Source organism: Notolepis coatsorum (assembly GCF_963971535.1).
Source record: "Notolepis coatsorum genome assembly, chromosome: 19".
Lineage (NCBI taxonomy): Eukaryota > Metazoa > Chordata > Actinopteri > Aulopiformes > Paralepididae > Notolepis > Notolepis coatsorum.
Genome location: NC_140183.1, coordinates 26,044,245 through 26,064,244, shown reverse-complemented (window position 1 = coordinate 26,064,244; position 20,000 = coordinate 26,044,245). Strand labels below are relative to the sequence as shown.

Below are 20,000 nucleotides of genomic sequence, written 5' to 3'. Positions count from 1 at the left end.
CTCTGGCCAACACACACCTATGGTAGACTGCCAGAGACTGCATTATAAAAGTACCCAGAGAAAAAGTCCACAGAACATAGTCCAGATTGTGTGTGTGTGTGCGTGCGCGTGCGTGTGTGTGTGTGTGTGTGTGTGTGTGTGTGTGTGTGTGTGTGTGTGTGTGTGTGTGTGTGTGTGTGTGTGTGTGTGTGTGTGTGTGTGTGTGTGTGTGTGTGTGTGTGTGTGTGTGTGTGTGTGGTAGTAGAAGCCATTAAATTCCATTGATAGGATCAGGGCAGGCCCAGGGAGGCTGATAAGAGTCTTATATTACGGCCACTGGTTCACAGAGGTCATGTCTCATCGACTCTCTCCCTTGTGTGTGTGTATGTGTATGTGTGTGTGTCTCCTGTGTCTATCTATCTATCTATCTATCTATCTATCTATCTATCTATCTATCTATCTATCTATCTATCGATCTATCGATCTATCTATCTATCTATCTATCGATCTATCGATCTATCGATCTATCTATCTATCTATCTATCTATCTATCTATCTATCTATCTATCTATCTATCTATCTATCTATCTATCTATCTATCTATCTATCTATCTATCTATACATGGAGTGGCTTGTTCTGTTTTTCTTTTGTGTTGGTTGATTTAGGGAAACGCAAAAGAAGGGGGTGGGCTATGCCTGGGAAATGTGAGTAAGAAAATTTAATAATATAGTGTGTATATATATAGAAAATGCATAAAATGTAAACTGATTATTTTTGATAATAAAAAAAAAATAAAAACACTGTCGCCTCACAGCTACAAGGTCCTGGGTTTGATTCCCACTTGGGGACCAGGTTGCCGTGTTGCCAGTTACCCTACCTACCCACCAGTCAGTCAGTCTGTCTGTCTGTCTGTCTGTCTGTCTGTCTGTCTGTCTGTCTGTCTGTCTGTCTGTCTGTCTGTCTGTCTGTCTGTCTGTCTGTCTGTCTGTCTGTCTGTCTGTCTGTCTGTCTGTCTGTCTGTCTGTCTGTCTGTCTGTCTGTCTGTCTGTCTGTCTGTCTGTCTGTCTGTCTGTCTGTCTGTCTGTCTGTCTATCAAACATTACATGCGTGATAGCAACGACCTGACATATCGTAGTATTGTAATATTGAGTATTATATGGAGTATGGAAGTATGGAAAGTTATTTGGCCATATCTGGTAGTATCTGTCTATAGCACTTGTTGTGTGAGTGAGTGAGTGAGTGAGTGAGTGAGTGAGTGAGTGAGTGAGTGAGTGAGTGAGTGAGTGAGTGAGTGAGTGAGTGAGTGAGTGAGTGAGTGAGTGAGTGAGTGTGTGTGTGTGTGTGAGAGTGAGTGAGTGAGTGAGTGAGTGAGTGAGTGAGTGAGTGAGTGAGTGAGTGAGTGAGTGAGTGAGTGAGTGAGTGAGTGAGTGAGTGAGTGAGTGAGTGAGTGAGTGAGTGAGTGAGTGAGTGAGTGAGTGAGTGAGTGAGTGAGTGAGTGAGTGAGTGAGTGAGTGAGTGAGTGAGTGAGTGAGTGAGTGTGTGTGTGTGTGTGTGTGTGTGTGTGTGTGTGTGTGTGTGTGTGTGTGTGTGTGTGTGTGTGTGTGTGTGTGTGTGTGGTGTTACCTTGCAGCAGTGAGGTGCCAGACGGGACGCTCTCTGGGATGTTGTCTCTGCTGTAGATGGAGTGAAGGAACTCTGGAGTGCAGTCATTCTCATCTGTTATATGAACCACCACCTGGAGACACACACACAGAGAGACTGTTACTGAACGTGTGTGTGTGTGTGTGTGTGTGTGTGTGTGTGTGTGTGTGTGTGTGTGTGTGTGTGTGTGTGTGTGTGTGTGTATGTGTGTGTGTGTGTGTGTGTGTGTGTGTGTGTGTGTGTGTGTGTGTGTGTGTGTGTGCTCCTGCATCCCTGTGTGTGTGTGTGTGTGTGTGTGTGTGTGTGTGTGTGTTATCTCTTTATACCAGCCATGCCAGGGGGTAAGCCTGATGGCCACCGGGGGGATAGAGGGGAGAGTGGGCACAGTTGGCACACACAGGGGGCAGCAGGAGCAGGGGGGCCAGAATAACACACACACACACACACACACACACACACACACACACACACACACACACACACACACACACACACACACACACACACACACACACACACACAGGAGACAGACAGAGAGGGAGAGAGGACAAAAAGACAGCGAGAAAGAGACACAGAAAGAGAGAGAGAGGGAGAGATAGAGAGAGAGAGAGAGAGAGAGAGAGAGAGAGAGAGAGAGAGAGAGAGAGAGAGAGAGAGAGAGAGAGAGAGGTGGTCGATCTACATGTATGCGACAAATGCTACATGCAACAAGATGCAGAAATGCTAAGCTTATTCTAGACGAGTTGCGTATCATTTTGGAATCATTAGCATTATGTCATCCGTGACAGCAAGTTCATTATTAAGCCGAAGCTTTATTTATTGCATTCTGTTTTTTTTTTCTTTGCACTTTGTGATGGATTAAATTAACTGCTATTATAGAGCTCAACGCCACTGAAGGCCACACCAAAGCACACATAGACAACTCTTTAGGGATTCTATGACGACCACATTATGACAACAACCTTGTCTTTAAACATGACACTACCATCATCAAGCGATTCAACACAACAGCATTGCCAAAGCACGGACCAGGACCATAACATCAGGATGATAAAATATCACTCACCAAATCTGTGGGCTCACTTCCTCTGGGCGAACTTGTCGATTACTTTGGGAACAAAGTCCTGTAGCTCCTGAATCAGCGTAATGGTATTGCGAGTAAACGCTTGTATCCTCTTTAAGGTGTAAAAGTTCCTCTCTGTCGTCATAGGAGTTGTTATCATGATTTTCAGCAGACTGACGGTGTCAGTAAAAGCCTCTTCTAGGTTGTTCTCATGGATGGATGTTAACGGTTACCCACGGTTACCTTTGCAAACTGTTTGAGTTATGACGATATCCAGTGGCTGGTGTGGACCCAGACGTTTGATTGAAATGTTCTCTTCCAAATTCAGGGTTTCAAACCTGTGCTTGAGTAAATAATCCACCTTGTTAATTCTTTTACGTAACGTCATTAGGTAGGTAGTTTACAGTAGCTGCCGTTAGCAATGAAAGGCTTCTTTACCGACTGTAATCTGACGCCAGCCAATCAACTTTGAAATACGAAATGACGTTTACACTTGGGGCTAAGAGCTCCGAGCCCCACTTGCCATCAAATTGATGTGCTCTACTGTAAGAGAGACAACACCCTGAGCCTGCACCAGGTACAGTACGCCCTGCATTGATTGAGACGGGCTAGCCCCATTCGTGCTATTTTAGACCTAATGATCGGGAGAAGAACGCAATCTGAAACAGCAAGGCAGAGAGATGGCATGAACTAAAATACTAATAAAATTTATATGCAATTTAGTAAGATGCTATATCCATACATAATATATTTGAGCAAATAATAGGCAAATCTTTAAGAATGAATAACATTTGTCTGCAGTTATTTTTGGTGACGCTAGGTGGGGCTCTCCCTTAATGACCAGTCACCACTGTATATGACACTAGGTGGAACTAAATATAACTTGCACTACTGAACACACCATAGCACTGAAACTGCTCTTACAAAAATAATTAGTGACCTCAGAATAAACTCTGATTCAAACAAAGTCTCAATTCTCATCCTATTAGATCTAAGCGCAACGTTTGACACGATCGACCATGATATCCTAATAAATCATCTAGAAAAGTTAGTTGGTCTTTCTGACTATGTATTCAGAACATATATCAGAACATATATCAAAGGGAGAAAATATTACGTCAGGCTGGGAGATCATTCTTCTGAGAAACATGACACCTATACTTCGGAGTTCCACAGGGGAGCTGCCTTGGTCCATTATTATTCTCACTATACATGCTGCCACTCGGAGACATCATTAGAAAACACAATGTATGTTTCCATAGTTACGCAGATGACACACAATTGTACATCTCCGCTGAACCAAATGATCACACAGCTATTAACTCCATTTCCGCCTGTCTCTTAGCAATAAACAAATGGATGACGAACAACTTCCTAAAATTAAATGAGGGAAAAACTGAAATCCTACGAGTCGGTCCTATAACAAAAAGAGAAATGTTACAGAGCAATATGGGGCAACTTACTCCTTGGATCAAACCCAAAGTTACAAGTCTTGGTGTTATAATAGACTCAGACCTAAGCTTTAAATCACACATCAACAAGGTGACAAAAACATCATTTTCCCACCTTAGAAACATAGCTAAGGTACGGCCATTTATAAATAAAAAAGATGCTGAAAAACTGATCCATGCCTTTATCTCAAGCCGACTGTACTGTAATGCACTCCTCACCGGCTTCCCAAACAAAAAACACAGAACGACTCCAACTCATTCAAAACTCGGCAGCTAGGATACTAACTAGAACCAAGAGGAGAGACCACATCAGTCCAGTATTAGCTAACCTACACTGGCTTCCGGTAACATTTAGAATTTATTTCAAGGTCCTCCTCCTTATATACAAAGCACTAAATGGAACAGGACCAAGCTACATTGCAAATTCTCTAGTCAACTATGTGCCTCCTAGAACATTGCGATCATCTACTACTGGTCTATTGAAGGTTCCAAGCCACAGTCTAAGCAAACTATGCACCAAAGTTATGGAACACACTACCTATGGACATTAGGGAAGCTAGATCTCTTAATATTTAAAAAAAAATAAGCTAAAAACGTACCTCTTCACCATAGCCTTCTAATACACTCCGCTGTTGATTGTACTGTAGCACTATTTTACTCTGTCCATTCTATTGTCCATTCTATTGTATTGCACTGCACTGTTGCATAATTTTACTATCTATTCTATTCTACTAATTTATTGCACTGTATTATTTTACTCTGTCTATTGCTTTTTACTACAGGTTCAAAACAGCCAGGTATTAAACTGTATGGGTATCAAACAAGAGACTGTCAGGCTTTAAAACTGTGTAGGACCCAGGCCTAGAACTGCACACTGAGAGAGGGAACTGCGCACTGAGAGGGAGGTTTGCCCTGGGTGGGAGGTTCGAAGAGTCAAAGTGGGTATCAAACAAGAGGGAAGACTGTCAAGTTTTAAACTGTGGATACCAAACAGAGTGTGAGGTTTCTGTCCTTGCCTTCTCACTCGTTCTGTTCCTTTAACCACCCTCGCTTTGTTTTCATTCATTTTTTCTGTCAAGTATTTCAATTCCCTCGTTCACACGTTTCTCCCCGCTGACGTCATCTGAGACGTCGCTGATTGGTTCCCTCACTTCCCCACGCTTTTCAATCACATTCCCCAGCTGTCACTGCCTTTCAATCAATCGATCCCTCATTATTTATACCCCGTTTTCCCCACCCTAAGTTGTTGGTTCGTCTTGATTTTGTCGCTGGATGTTTTTCCCCGTAGCTGCTGTTTCACTGTGCTATTCTCCAGGAAATTCCTAGAAGCCTCCGCTTTCCTAGAAGCCTCCGCTTGGATACCTGCTCCGTGGCGCGCGCTCGCCTCCACTGTTGATCCTGTTCCTTTTACGCAGCTCGTCTGGGTGAGTTTTTCTAGACTGACTGTCTTGACCTAATTCCGATTTTCGTGTGTAACCTTTACACTGAAGTCTACCACCTTTTTGTCAGACAGTCACTCACCCAGCCATTAACGTTTTTGCTCTTTCCTTTATGGAATAATATTTTGGGATCTTCCACCTCCCACTGTGTATTTACACGAAGATATTATTTCACATTTGGACTGTGTTTGGATTTTTGCTCACTGTGTATTTACACGAAGATATTGTTTCACATTTGGACTGTGTTGGATTTTTGCTCACTGTGTATTTACACGAAGATAGTATTTCACAATTGGACGGTGTTTGGATTTTTGCTCACTGTGTGTTTACATGAAGATATTCACTTGGGCTGTTTCTGGAATATTGCTCATCACTGTGTTGTTTAACACGAAGAATATAACACCCTGTCCTCCAGCTCGTTTCAAGTCTGCTCTGTCACTGACCCGTTCCCTCTCTCCCTCTCTCGGTCTTGCACAACATCTGAGAGGTCCGCCGTGAGAGTCTGCAGAGCGGTACAGAGGTCTGCTCCTGCTTCCCAAGACTACCCTTCCGGGAGAAGCTGCAGAGCAGCAGAACTTTGCCCCTTGTTCATTGTACCTGTTTCTTGTTGACCTGCTTTCCCTGTTTCACTTATTCTAGTCACCAAATAAACAAGCCCTTGTATTTGGCAACTCTGAATCCAACTCTCTTGTGTCGTTGCGTTTGGGGTCGGTGTCAAACCATAACATTACGAACCAACCATGACGACCCCAGCCGACACAGAGGGGGTCAGAACCGCACTTGCATTTCAAGTCGAGTTGACCAGGGATCATGGTCTCCAACTAGAGCGGGCTGCGGCTGCGGTGCAGGACCTCAGGGACCAGGTCCTGCCTATGCAGGGTTCAATGGCCGCTATGGCGGGACAACAGTCCGAGATTCTCGCCCAGCTTAACTCGCTGGGCGACGCCGTTAATTCTTTTCATCTCTCACACCCTTCAGGAACATTCCCCGCAGCCCCAGCAGATCTCGCTCCTCGGGAACCCCTTCTCTCCGTCCCTCGGCTGTTCGACGGTAATCCCGAGGAGTGTGCCACATTCATCATGCAATGTGAGTTGGTTTTCCGTCATCAACCAAGCCGTTTTTCTGCTCATGGGTCCCGAGTGGCTTATATAACCAACCTACTTTCAGGCCATGCTGCCCAGTGGGTCACTTCCTCCTGGGCAATGGAAGCAGATTTTTTGTTCTCCTACCCAGACTTCGTGGCGGAGCTCCGCAGAGTGTTCCATCATCCAGCCCGAGGTCTGGACCCTGGAGCCCGGTTGGGGACCTTCCGACAAGGGAGCAGCAGGGTGACGGACTATGTCATGGAGTTCCGACTGGCGGCGGTGGAGAGTGGATGGAACGAACCTGCTCTTCGCCTAACCTTCATTAGGGGGCTCAGTGACGCAGTCCGGGACCAGCTCGCTACCAGGGAGGTGCCCGACTCCCTCGAGGAGCTGTTTAGCCTTGTCATCCGTATTGACGGACGCCTCCTGGAGAGAAGGCGCGAGAGGACCCAACTGTCACCTCCTGAAGCACCCCGGACTCCTGGACGCCCCGTCCCCAACACTACTGAGGGTAACAGGCTTCCCCGTCCGGTGCGCGAGGAGGAACCCATACCACTGGGACGCTCTCGTCTGAGCCAGGTGGTGCGTCAGGCAAGGCTCAGGTCCGATCTCTGCCTCTACTGCGGAGGTACGGGACACTTTCTCGCCGACTGCCCTATCCGGCCAAAAGATCGGGCTCACCAAGACCCCGGGAGATCCTGGTGAGCCGTTTTTCCCATTCCCAGCGCCGCGCACCACCTGACCATCTGTTGAGCGTCACCCTGGCCTGGGGGGACCAACGTGCCACGGTGGAGGCCCTCATCGACTCTGGGGCAGACGAGAACTTCCTCGACTTCGAGTTTGCCACCCAAGCCAACATACCTCTTGAGGCCCTTGTGAGGCCCTTGGAGATCTTTTCGTTGGACCAACACCGCCTGGCCGACATCTCTCAACGGACCGGCCCAGTCTTGCTGACCATTGCTGGGAACCACGTAGAGAGGATCCAGTTCCTCATTACCCAATCCCCCCTTGTCCCGGTGGTCCTGGGTAGGCCCTGGCTCGCGCTGCACGAGCCCCACATCGCCTGGGCCTCCGGTACCATCAGGGGCTGGAGCTCCTCCTGTCACGCCCGCTGTCTACAGGCGGCGTCTTGTCCCCCGCCCCGGAGACCGGCTGGTGAGTTGCCCCCGGATCCCTCGTCCGTTCCTCCCGAGTACCACGACCTCATGGAGGTATTCAGTAAGACCAGGGCTCAGTCCCTTCCACCTCACCGCCCCTATGACTGCGCCATCAACCTCCGCCAAGGGGCTCCCCTTCCCGGCAGCCGCCTCTACAGTCTGACTGCCCCGGAGAAGAAGGCGATGGATCTCTACATCTCTGAGTCATTGGAAGCAGGACTCATTCGGCCTTCCTCCTCCCCGGTGGCGGCCGGGTTCTTCTTTGTTGGAAAGAAGGATGGGGACCTGCGACCCTGCATCGACTATCGTCAGCTCAACGAGATCACCATCAAGAACAAATACCCCCTACCTCTCATGAGCTCCACCTTCGAGCCACTGACCCAGGCCTCGTTCTTCACCAAGCTGGATCTCCGAAGTGCCTATCATCTTGTCCGTATCCGTGAGGGCGATGAATGGAAGACCGCCTTCAAGACCCCCAGGGGCCACTATGAGTACCTTGTGATGCCGTTCGGTCTCACCAACGCCCCGGCGGTATTCCAGGCACTCATGAACGATGTCCTCCGTGACATGCTGGAGGTGTTCGTGGTGGTGTACCTGGACGACATTCTTATCTTTTCCAGGACCCTCGAGGAACACATCCTGCATGTCCGCCGGGTGCTGGAGCGCCTCCTCCACAATCGGCTCTTCGTCAAGGCGGAGAAGTGCCGTTTCCACTCCAACTCCGTCGACTACCTGGGCTTCATCGTGGAGAAGGGCTTGACCCGAGCGGATCCTCGCAAGATCCAGGCTGTGGAGGATTGGCCGGAACCCACCACTCGGAAGGAGCTACAGAGTTTCCTCGGGTTCGCAAACTTCTACCGAAGGTTCATCCGGAACTACAGCCAAGTGGCGGAGCCTCTTACCAAGCTGACCTCCCCCGCTCTGCCGTTCGACTGGTCCCCAGCGGCATGCGCTGCGTTCCGCTCTCTCAAGAGAAGGTTCACTTCCGCTCCTATCCTGCTCCACCCTGACCCCAAGAGACAGTTCATCGTGGAGGTGGACGCCTCGGATTCTGGCCTGGGCGCTGTCCTATCCCAGCGTTCTCCTTCCGACCAGAAGGTACATCCTTGCGCCTTCTACTCGCGTCGCTTCCTCCCCGCCGAGAGGAACTACGACACCGGCAATCGGGAGCTACTGGCGGTCGTGGCGGCTCTGGAGGAGTGGCGTCATTGGCTAGAGGGTGCCGAGGAGCCTTTTACCATCTGGACGGACCACAAGAACCTAACGTTCATCCGCGCTTCCAGGCGCCTCAACGGTCGGCAGGCGAGATGGGCCAGTTTCCTCAGTCGGTTCGACTTCTCGCTGACCTTCCGCCCCGGTTCCCGCAACACGAAGGCCGACTCCCTGTCCCGGATGCACTCCAAGGGGGCTCCACCCTCTGAGGACCCATCTCCCATCATCCCGGAGGCCCGAGTGGTTGGAGCCATCACCTTGGGCATCGAGGGTGTGGTGAGGCGTGCCCTACGCTTCCAACGTGCTCCAAGCAACGTCCCTAGGAGCCGTCTCTTCGTCCCTGACTCTGTCCGGTCCCAGGTACTGCTGTGGGGCCATACCAGCCGGTTCGCCTGCCACCCAGGCGTCCATCGCACGTTCTCCTTCCTGGCTCGTCGTTTCTGGTGGCCCACCATGCGAAACGACGTCAAGGAGTTCGTATTGGCCTGCGCGGTCTGTGCCCGCAGCAAGGCCTCTCACCAGGCACCCTCCGGGCTCTTGCAGCCACTTCCCGTTCCAAGCCGTCCGTGGTCACATGTGGCGCTCGACTTCGTCACTGGACTACCCTCCTCCCAGGGGAACACCTGCCTTCTGACCGTGGTGGATCGATTCAGCAAGGGGGTCCACCTCGTGGCCCTCTCCAAGCTTCCCTCAGCAGCCGAGACGGCGGACCTCCTGACGCACCACGTGTTCCGCCTTCACGGTTTCCCCCAGGACATCGTCTCTGACCGGGGGCCCCAGTTCACCTCCCAGGTTTGGCGGGCTTTCTGCAAGGGATTGGGGGCAACGGTCAGTCTCTCCTCCGGCTACCATCCCCAGACAAACGGGCAGACGGAGAGGATGAACCAGAGCGTGGAGTCTGCTCTTCGGTGTGTGGCAGCCGAGAGGCCGGCATCCTGGAGTCGTTTCCTTCCCTGGGTTGAATACTCGATCAACTCAATGGTCAGTTCCGCCACCGGCCTCTCCCCCTTTGAGGCCTCCCTAGGCTACCAGCCCCCTCTTTTTCCCGCACTGGAGACGGAAGTGGCAGTTCCCTCCGTGCAGGTCCACCTCGACCGCTGCCGTCGCGTTTGGGAGATCACCAGGACCGCGCTGCTCCGGACATCTGAGCGCGCCTGTCGTGGTGCCGACCGGCGCCGGGTTCCCGCGCCGACTTACCGCCCTGGGCAGAGGGTGTGGCTCTCCGCGAAGGACCTCCCGCTACGGTCCTCGGCCAAGAAGCTCAACCCTCGCTTCGTCGGTCCTTTCGAGGTCCTGAAGGTACTCAGTCCGGCGGCCCTGCGCCTGAAGCTTCCTGCATCCATGCACATCCACCCCGTGTTCCATGTCTCCCGGGTTAAGCCCGTCTCCCTCAGTCCCCTTATGCCTCCGGCTCCTGATCCACCGCCTCCTGTGCTAGTGGATGGTCACCCCCAGTGGCAGGTCCGCCGGTTGATGGGCGTTCGTCGGCGGGGCCGGGGATTCCAATACCTGGTGGACTGGGAGGGTTACGGCCCTGAGGAGCGTAGCTGGGTCTCCCGGCAGCTCATCGTGGATCCCGGCTTGATCACCGACTTCCATCGGGCCCATCCTGACGAGCCGGGTCGGCCTGGTCGCCGGGCGGCTCCCGTTGAGGGGGGGGTACTGTGAGGTTTCTGTCCTTGCCTTCTCACTCGTTCTGTTCTTTTAACCACCCTCGCTTTGTTTTCATTCATTTTTTCTGTCAAGTATTTCAATTCCCTCGTTCACACGTTTCTCCCCGCTGACGTCATCTGAGACGTCGCTGATTGGTTCCCTCACTTCCCCACGCTTTTCAATCACATTCCCCAGCTGTCACTGCCTTTCAATCAATCGATCCCTCATTATTTATACCCCGTTTTCCCCACCCTAAGTTGTTGGTTCGTCTTGATTTTGTCGCTGGATGTTTTTCCCCGTAGCTGCTGTTTCACTGTGCTATTCTCCAGGAAATTCCTAGAAGCCTCCGCTTTCCTAGAAGCCTCCGCTTGGATACCTGCTCCGTGGCGCGCGCTCGCCTCCACTGTTGATCCTGTTCCTTTTACGCAGCTCGTCTGGGTGAGTTTTTCTAGACTGACTGTCTTGACCTAATTCCGATTTTCGTGTGTAACCTTTACACTGAAGTCTACCACCTTTTTGTCAGACAGTCACTCACCCAGCCATTAACGTTTTTTGCTCTTTCCTTTATGGAATAATATTTTGGGATCTTCCACCTCCCACTGTGTATTTACACGAAGATATTATTTCACATTTGGACTGTGTTTGGATTTTTGCTCACTGTGTATTTACACGAAGATATTGTTTCACATTTGGACTGTGTTGGATTTTTGCTCACTGTGTATTTACACGAAGATAGTATTTCACAATTGGACGGTGTTTGGATTTTTGCTCACTGTGTGTTTACATGAAGATATTCACTTGGGCTGTTTCTGGAATATTGCTCATCACTGTGTTGTTTAACACGAAGAATATAACACCCTGTCCTCCAGCTCGTTTCAAGTCTGCTCTGTCACTGACCCGTTCCCTCTCTCCCTCTCTCGGTCTTGCACAACATCTGAGAGGTCCGCCGTGAGAGTCTGCAGAGCGGTACAGAGGTCTGCTCCTGCTTCCCAAGACTACCCTTCCGGGAGAAGCTGCAGAGCAGCAGAACTTTGCCCCTTGTTCATTGTACCTGTTTCTTGTTGACCTGCTTTCCCTGTTTCACTTATTCTAGTCACCAAATAAACAAGCCCTTGTATTTGGCAACTCTGAATCCAACTCTCTTGTGTCGTTGCGTTTGGGGTCGGTGTCAAACCATAACACAGAGAAGGTAAAGATGACTTTGAACTGTTGAACAGTAATCCAGAACTATTTTATTGCACTGTAAAAAAAAATGTGATCTATTCTATTCTACTATTTTATTGCACTGTACTATTGCACTATTTTACTGTCTAGTTTATCTTACTCGTTTTATTATTGTCTATTTAAAACTGAATCAAACCATAAACAATGTGGCCTGTTGGGATGTTAATGTTGGGATGCTAATTTGAAAAACTGTGATTTTATATGTCTGCACTTTATGTGCTCATTTTATGCCTGTCTTTTTTCTGTTGTGAAGCACTTTGAGCTGCAGTTTCTGTATGAAAGGTGCTATACAAATAAAGTGTATCATTATTATTATTACTGTGCAATAATAAATAAAAATAAACCTAGCCATATGCATTTGAGATTTTGTTTGTGTTGTACCGAACTCGTACCGAACTGTGGCTTCTGTGTACCGTTACACCCATACAGTGTCCACTAGAAATCTGCGTGCTTGACATTAGCAGAGTGTTCCATCCCAAAACGTCTGTGTGTGTCTACCACCAACTTGCATGCTTCTCTCTGTTTGTGTGTAGTGTGTATACTGTGACAAAATGTTATTTGTATCTACTAAACTGCATGCTTGTCTGACTATTAGTGTGTGTGTGTGTGTGTGTGTGAGTGTGTGTGTGTGTGTGTGTTGTGCCAACATGTCTTTCTCTGTGTCTGTCTGTGCGTGTGTGTCATGCCAACATGTCCTTCTGTGTGTGTGTCTTGTCAACCTTTCCTTCTGTGTGTGTGTCTGTTGTGCCTTCTGTGTGTGTGTGTGTGTGTCATGCCAACTTGTCCTTCTCTGTGTCTGTGTGTGTGTGTCTGTTGTGCCAATGTGTCCTTCTCTCTGTGTATGTGTGTGTGTGTGTGTGTGTGTGTGTGTGTGTGTGTGTGACCTGTTGGCTGTAGGGTGCTACATCCCACGCCAAGCCCATCTGAGAGGGAACTCAATCAGCCATGTACAGCATCTGCCAAGCCAAGATGGCTGCCCCTGCTGGGGGGGCGGACTCCGCTGGACCAGTTTCATAATGCTACACCTCAATTACCCTGGTAGGAAAGGAAACTGGAGCCAGACGAAGGCCTCGGCCGACACCTGCTCTGACTGAGGTAAGAAAACGCTACTTTTAATTTAGCTGTGGCTGCTGTGTTACACAATGGCCAACTGTTTCCAGTAGATTTGAATGTGTTTGAACTATCTTTATTTGCATTGTTATTTAAGGGATACAATTATCCTTGGTATTAACCTCTTAAGCATCGGGCAAAAATGGGGCAAGTTTACTTTGAGTTTTTGACGATTGCATACCCAAAATAATTTGCAATTTATTATACTTTATACGTATAGCACATGCATGAGTCTGGTCTCTTTTGGAAGGTAACATTATGAAGTTTCTTACACAATAAAGAAAAAATAACACAGGTTTGAACACACTGAAGTAAAGGTTTTGTGTACTTGTGTAAATTTCTTTTTACTGGTTACCAGATGCCTGTTTTTAAGTTCCAGCTGAGAGGTAGGAGCTGGAAAACACAATGGTTCCATAGCCTGAAGTCTTATGTAGTACAGGTCCAACATTTATAAAAAGCCCACGGAAAATGAATTTCTTACAAAGGTTTTTGTAATGTGTGTACCAGTAAATATTTGGCATGATTATCCAAAATGGCCATCCAGTGCCATTAATTTTGATACTCTAGTCCAGGGGTAGGCAACCCTAGACACGCGTGCCTGCATAGGCACGCAGGGCATTTTCATAGGCATAGGGGGCAGCATTAAAAAAAACTAAACAAATATTATAATTATTTTTGTGTTTTTTTTTTTTTTTTTTTTGAAATATTATAGTGAAATATTTTGCACTGTTGTCGCATTTATCTTGTTGAAATCCTCCCACAGGTTCTTTTTACTACCACATATTTAATTGAGACCCTTTATTTGTTTATTATTTTAATTTAGCTGGAAATACATTGCTACATCATTCAGTAACATTTGCAGAGCCTTATAACAAAAACATTATTACGGTCACCATTGTGACCAGTGGGATTAATCAACAAATTTTATTATTTATTTTTCTATTTCATTGAACATTGCACATGTTAAAACTAAAGCTATTTTTTTACTCAAAATGTGAGTATTACCAAGTCAACTTGTGTTCTTAAAACAATGACAATAAACATAGTTTTATTAGGTTGAAATAATGTGGTTGTGTACTTATTTTTCTGTTAACTTATTATGGATTGAAAACTGAAAACCTTAATGCACAGTAACTGAACTCAATATTTTTAAGTTCTGGTAACTTATTATTATTTATTTTTTTACAGTGTAGTCTTGCGATCAATCAAAACTTATTTACACGATATACCTCACATTCACCCTCCATTCACATCCTGGTGTTCTCCTGGTGTTCTTCATTAGGCCTGTAGGTGGAGCTATGACAGCACACATACAGTACACACACCGATGGTGTGTGATGTGTCTAAAAATGAATGGGCAAATGTGAGTGAAATGGTCGCACTGTATGCAGCTGTTTGTCTGCATTGCATTCCCCCCCCCCCAACTCAGATTTAGGGTTGATACAACCATCATAATAATATTGTTAATAATAACAATAACAACTAGACAATTCCACGCGGGGGAAATTGTGAAAGTGTGGGTGACGCCTGTGCACGACACAGTGAACCATGACATACTGCTCTCCAAGCTTAAGGCCTTGGGTATGTCTGAGACAGTGGTCAGATGGTTCTCTTCCTACCTTGCTGATAGGGTGCAGCAGGTTGAGGTCAGTGGCACTATGTCAGAGGCCAAGCCCATTGTATGTGGGGTCCCACAAGGAAGCGTGCTAGGACCTCTCCTTTTTTTACTGTACATAAATGACATGTCAGCAGCATGCTCATGTAACTTGTTTTTATTTGCAGACGACTCAGCCCTGCTAGTCTCACACAAGGATTAGAACACACTAGAACAGATGCTAGGTGAAGAACTTGCAGGGGTCAGCAGGTGGCTTTCGGACAACAGGCTTTCTCTTCACCTAGGTAAAACAGAGGCAGTACTATTAGCCTCCAAGCCCAAGCTCAGGAAAGCACAGGAGTTTAATATCCAGCTAGGAGCTGTAACCCTAAAACAGCAAAAAAAAGCGAAGTATCTAGGCTGTATGATAGACGGGAGCCTAGATGGGGAGGCTATGGCCTCCCAAGTACTGGGCAAAGTCAACGCCCGCACCAGGTACCTAGCTAGGAAAGCCAACCTCCTTGGCAGAGATAGCCTCAGGCTATTAGCAAATAGCCTAGTACTCTGCCACTTTGACTATGGTAGCGTATCGTGGTTCGAGGGCCTGACAGTGAACATAAAAAAGAAGCTTCAGGTTTCCCAAAATAAGCTAGTAAGGGTGGTAATGGGTCTTGGCCCTCGCACCCACATAGGGAGGAGTCACTTCCAGGAGCTAAACTGGCTTCCTATAGAGGCCAGAGTTACCCAGCTCAGACTGAACATAGTGCACAATATTATAAACCAAAGGTCCCCTAGATACCTCCAAAACTACTTCACCCCGGTCAACGAATCCCACAACCACAGAACTAGAGCAAGCATAGCAAACCTGAAGCCTGCTTCTTTCCGATCGAAACTGGGCCAATGCTCCCTTACTTTCTCTGGAGCCCAGGATTGGAACAAGCTGCCTATCCCCATCAAGCAGAGCTTGAGCCTCCACAGCTTCAAGAGAAGCGTCAGGAAGTGGCTCATGGACAGAATAGAAGAATAGCCCCCTATAGTTTGAATGGGTTTCCAATCAGTTTTTAGTTATTGTGGGGTATACAATTTTAGCGATAGGTTAGTCTTATAATGTTTTAAATGTATGAGTGTTGTGTTATTGTCGTGTTTTTTGTTGTGGCCTAACAGCCCTGGGACCATGACGGAAATAAGGGTTTTACTCTTTCTCATGTTATCCTTTGGATCCTTGTTGTGTGTTTTTAATCCATCAATAAAATCAAATCAAATCAAATCAAACGGGAGAGGGTCTCTCGCGAGTCTCTATGACAAACGGTTCGTTTTTTTCGTTTTTTTTGATTTTTCCGAGTTTTCAGACTTTTCCGAGTTTTTGAACTTTTTCTGACTTCCGAGTTTTTGAAATTTTTCTGACTTTTCCGAGTTTTTGAAATTGTTTGATCAGGGGAGTGGTCAACATCGACCAATGAAAGAGGATATCCATACCGAGTACAATGGCACAATCCGCAAGTCTTTACGACAAACGGTTCAAGAGATACACTGAGGGGGTGTGGCCTAAGGGGGCGTGGTCTAAGGATCGGGGGAGTGGTCAACATCGACCAATGAAAGAGGATATCCCTACCGAGTACAATGGAACAACCCGCAAGTCTCTACGACAAACGGTTCAAGAGATACACTGATGGGGTGTGGCCTAATGGGGCGTAGACTTAGGATCGGGGGAGTGGTCAACATCGACCAATGAAAGGTGGTCAACATCGACCAATGAAAGAGGATATCCCTACTGAGTACAATGACACAACCCGCAAGACAGAGGGCGCTGTCAAGCAATTCAGTACTGCAACACAGAGGGGCAATGAAGGGTTACGTCGATGAGGTCATTGGCAGGTCAGCTGAGCCATGAGCCATGAGCCTCACAGCTGTTAGGCTGAACCAAGCATGAGCCATGAGCCACACAGGTGATGTAATCACGAATGACTTGCACTTTCCATACAATGCATGTCTATGGGGGCAGATGCATGACTGCTTTGTCACGTTGATTAAAAGAAAACTATACGAGATGAAGCGTTGTGACGCGCACGTGAGCACTTCAACAAGTAGGCGAAGGGTTGTGTGCGATATTGTGGCATTAAAAAAAAAGCTCAAAAATCATCGGATTCCTAGAGTGGGATTACATTGGGGTCTATGGAGAAGAGAACCTTCAAACAAATGGTCATCAGTTGAGATAGAAATGTCCAATTCCATCGTTTTGATGTGTTTTTTTTTTCTACGTCCAAAATTGAGATCACTCTTGCAATTTACCCAAGGTAGTGGAAAAAAAATTATTTCAGCTACCGCACTCTAACTTGCAATGCATTTCCAATGGGACCGAAATTTTCCCGTTTAAAGTCGATTCGTAGCCAAACGGTGCGGTGAAACTTTCCGAGTTCGAATAGCGATGTTGCCATAGGCAAGCCGGTCGTTTTGATACCTTTCACGTGTATGGGGCGCGAACGCTCTGGCAAGAGTTGTGTTTGCAAAATCGGTGGAATAAAGAAAGAAAGAAAGAAAGAAAGAAAGAAAGAAAGAAAGAAAGAATAAAGAATAGTATATATTTCTATAGTGTGGGTGGGAACCTGGCTTCGCCAGGTCACCCACACTAATAATGATGTAATAATGTAAAAATTATCATTAAAAAGACCTGATTACGAGAAAAAAAAATTACGATGCATGGAATATTGTTGAGGCACACTAGTTACAACTATATTTCAAACAGGCACTCCATGTCAAAAAGGTTGCTGACCCCTGCTCTAGTCAAAACAATGGACTTCTTCGTCTTCCTGTGTCACCTTCCCCCACTGCCAGCGCTCGTCTGGGATCGTTTTCGGAGCAGACGCTCCTTGGCTACAACGGTGGTCAATATTTGTCGCCATCAGCGGTGACTGGTCAGTTCAGGACCGATCACAACCGGAAGTGATCACTCGTCCGAACAGCTTGTCAAATGACGCTTGCCGGATGTTTCGTCTTCTAACTCAAGGATGGAATCACGCAATAGGTTGAGTGTGGTGACGATCGAAAGGCGGCAAATTCAACTTTCCAACAATGTATTGGTTGATCGGCGAAAACGTGCATGCGTTATCCAAAGCGCTTTACAAATTATGCCTCACATTCACTCACACATTCACACACCGACGGTGGAGGCAACCATGCAACCACTGCTCATCGGGAGCAGTTAGGTGTCTTGCTCAAGGACACTTTGACACACTGCCCGTGAGGAGCCGGAATCAAACCGAGAACCTTCCGATTACCAGACGACTGCTCTACCTCCTGAGCCACTGTGTATATAATTCCAGTGATTCTCTCTAAGCCCCAGGCCAGCCTTCCAATAAACATATATTTACCTCTCAAATGCAAAAACACTGACAATTTACAACACTGAAAGTAGGTTTGTAAACTTTTTTTATCCCCCAATATACCTATTCCTTACAGTTTGTGCTGTTGTAACAAGACAGGTGAACATATAATCTACCTCTAATAACTAAGAGCAAGGTGTGAATGGTACCAACATTTAGAAGCATCTAGCATCTAGTGTATATATATTTATTTTCCTGAACACACAGGGCAACTCATGCAAACAGAGCTTCAGTGGAGAACAGAAATTCAATTCCTTTTGGTATATCCAAATTCTCAGCTTCCCACTCCCACTCTTCAACCGTTCCTACTGACTTCACCCACTATCCTGACTCACTCAAGCTAAACCCCCCCCCCCCAAAGAAAAATACCCTCCTGCCACCTGTGCATATTCCATACACACCCTTGCACCTGCAGGGGCTTTCCAATGGGGGGGGGGGGGAGAAGATATTTGAATGCACTGTTACTCCTGCAAACATGCCTTGAATATTTAGAGAGGCATTGGAGAGGGAGGGGGGAGGCAAACTGTCTTTCTGTCTTGTGTACCGATGGGCTTTAGTTTGAACGGGTGTGTTTTTTTCATTCCAGGTCCAGTGTTTTCTCCTCTACACTCAGACAGAAGCGGTGTGGTTTCTCCTCTACACTCAGACAGAAGCGGTGTGGGTTCTCCTCTACACTCAGACAGAAGCGGTGTGGTTTCTCCTCTACACTCACACAGAAGCGGTGTGGTTTCTCCTCTACACTCAGACAGAAGCGGCGTGGTTTCTCCTCTACACTCAGACAGAAGCGGCGTGGTTTCTCCTCTACACTCAGACAGAAGCGGCGTGGTTTCTCCTCTACACTCAGACAGAAGCGGTGTGGTTTCTCCTCTACACTCAGACAGAAGCGGTGTGGTTTCTCCTCTACACTCAGACAGAAGCGGTGTGGTTTCTCCTCTACACTCAGACAGAAGCGGTGTGGTTTCTCCTCTACACTCAGACAGCAGCGGTGTGGTTTCACTCACTCACACACACACACACACACACACACACACACACACACACACACACACACACACACACACACACACACACACACACACACACACACACACACACACACACACACACACACACACACACACACACACACACACATTTTGTACACAGATATTTTGGATCACATGTACAGCCGTCTTTAAGTGAATTAATTAAGTCAAGCTTATAGGGAGCAGTGAGCCTTGAGCAATGATGGTAGTTTAGCAACCATACTATATCCGTACCAGCCATATGGCTACTAGGCAGGTGCTAATGGGTTTTTCTATGTGTGTGTGTCTATGTGTGTCTGTGTGTGTCTGTGTGTCTCTGTGTGTCTGTGTGTGGATGTGAACAGATGTAGCGCTATGCAGTAAACTCTCAGGAGTTTCCTGTGTAAAGAAAACTCGATGATCCTACCTTTATGTGTCACGGCTTCTCTCTCTCTCTCTCTCTCTCTCTCTCTCTCTCTCTCTCTCTCTCTCTCTCTCTCCCTCTCTCATTAAGTCAGCTGGAGAATGCAGGTGTGATGCTGTCAGCGGAGTAGCTCATTGACGTCTGTGGGCCAATTACTTCAGTAATATAATCCCGCCACAGATGTCATGAGGCTGCCAGATCGTAACTTCGTATTTCCCAGTTAGTCGCATTATTCTGCTCTCTCTTGTATTGTTACAGTTAGGGGTGCACCGATATGAAAATTGGCCACCGATACCGATACCGCTTGTTCAACTAACACAATCGGCCGATACCGATACCGATACCGATAATTGTGGCAAAAAATAAGTATTTTTAATTTTCTTTTATATTTTTTTTAATATTTTTTTTTTATTTTTTTTTAATTTTTTTAATGAAACTACTGTATATTTGTATGTGTGTTTGTATTTGTAGGCCTCTTTACTTACTTAAAAAAGGAAACATCAAGAAATATGTTTATGGTATCACTGATCCCTCTCCCAGTATCGTCTGGCGGCCTGCAGAGGGATACTATTTTCTCAACCAG

At 47.2% G+C, this 20,000-nt stretch overlaps 1 protein-coding gene across 1 annotated transcript in view; it reads right to left on the bottom strand.

Annotated features, from left to right (window-relative positions):
* Positions 1-20,000, bottom strand: part of LOC311246428 (neural-cadherin) — a gene marked incomplete at its 3' end in the record, with an annotated part of 215,198 nt that overhangs the window by 153,639 nt on the left and 41,559 nt on the right. The window contains 1 exon segment of the mRNA XM_084336584.1: positions 1,604-1,715. Within this exon segment, the coding sequence (XP_084192710.1) occupies positions 1,604-1,715 (112 nt within the window).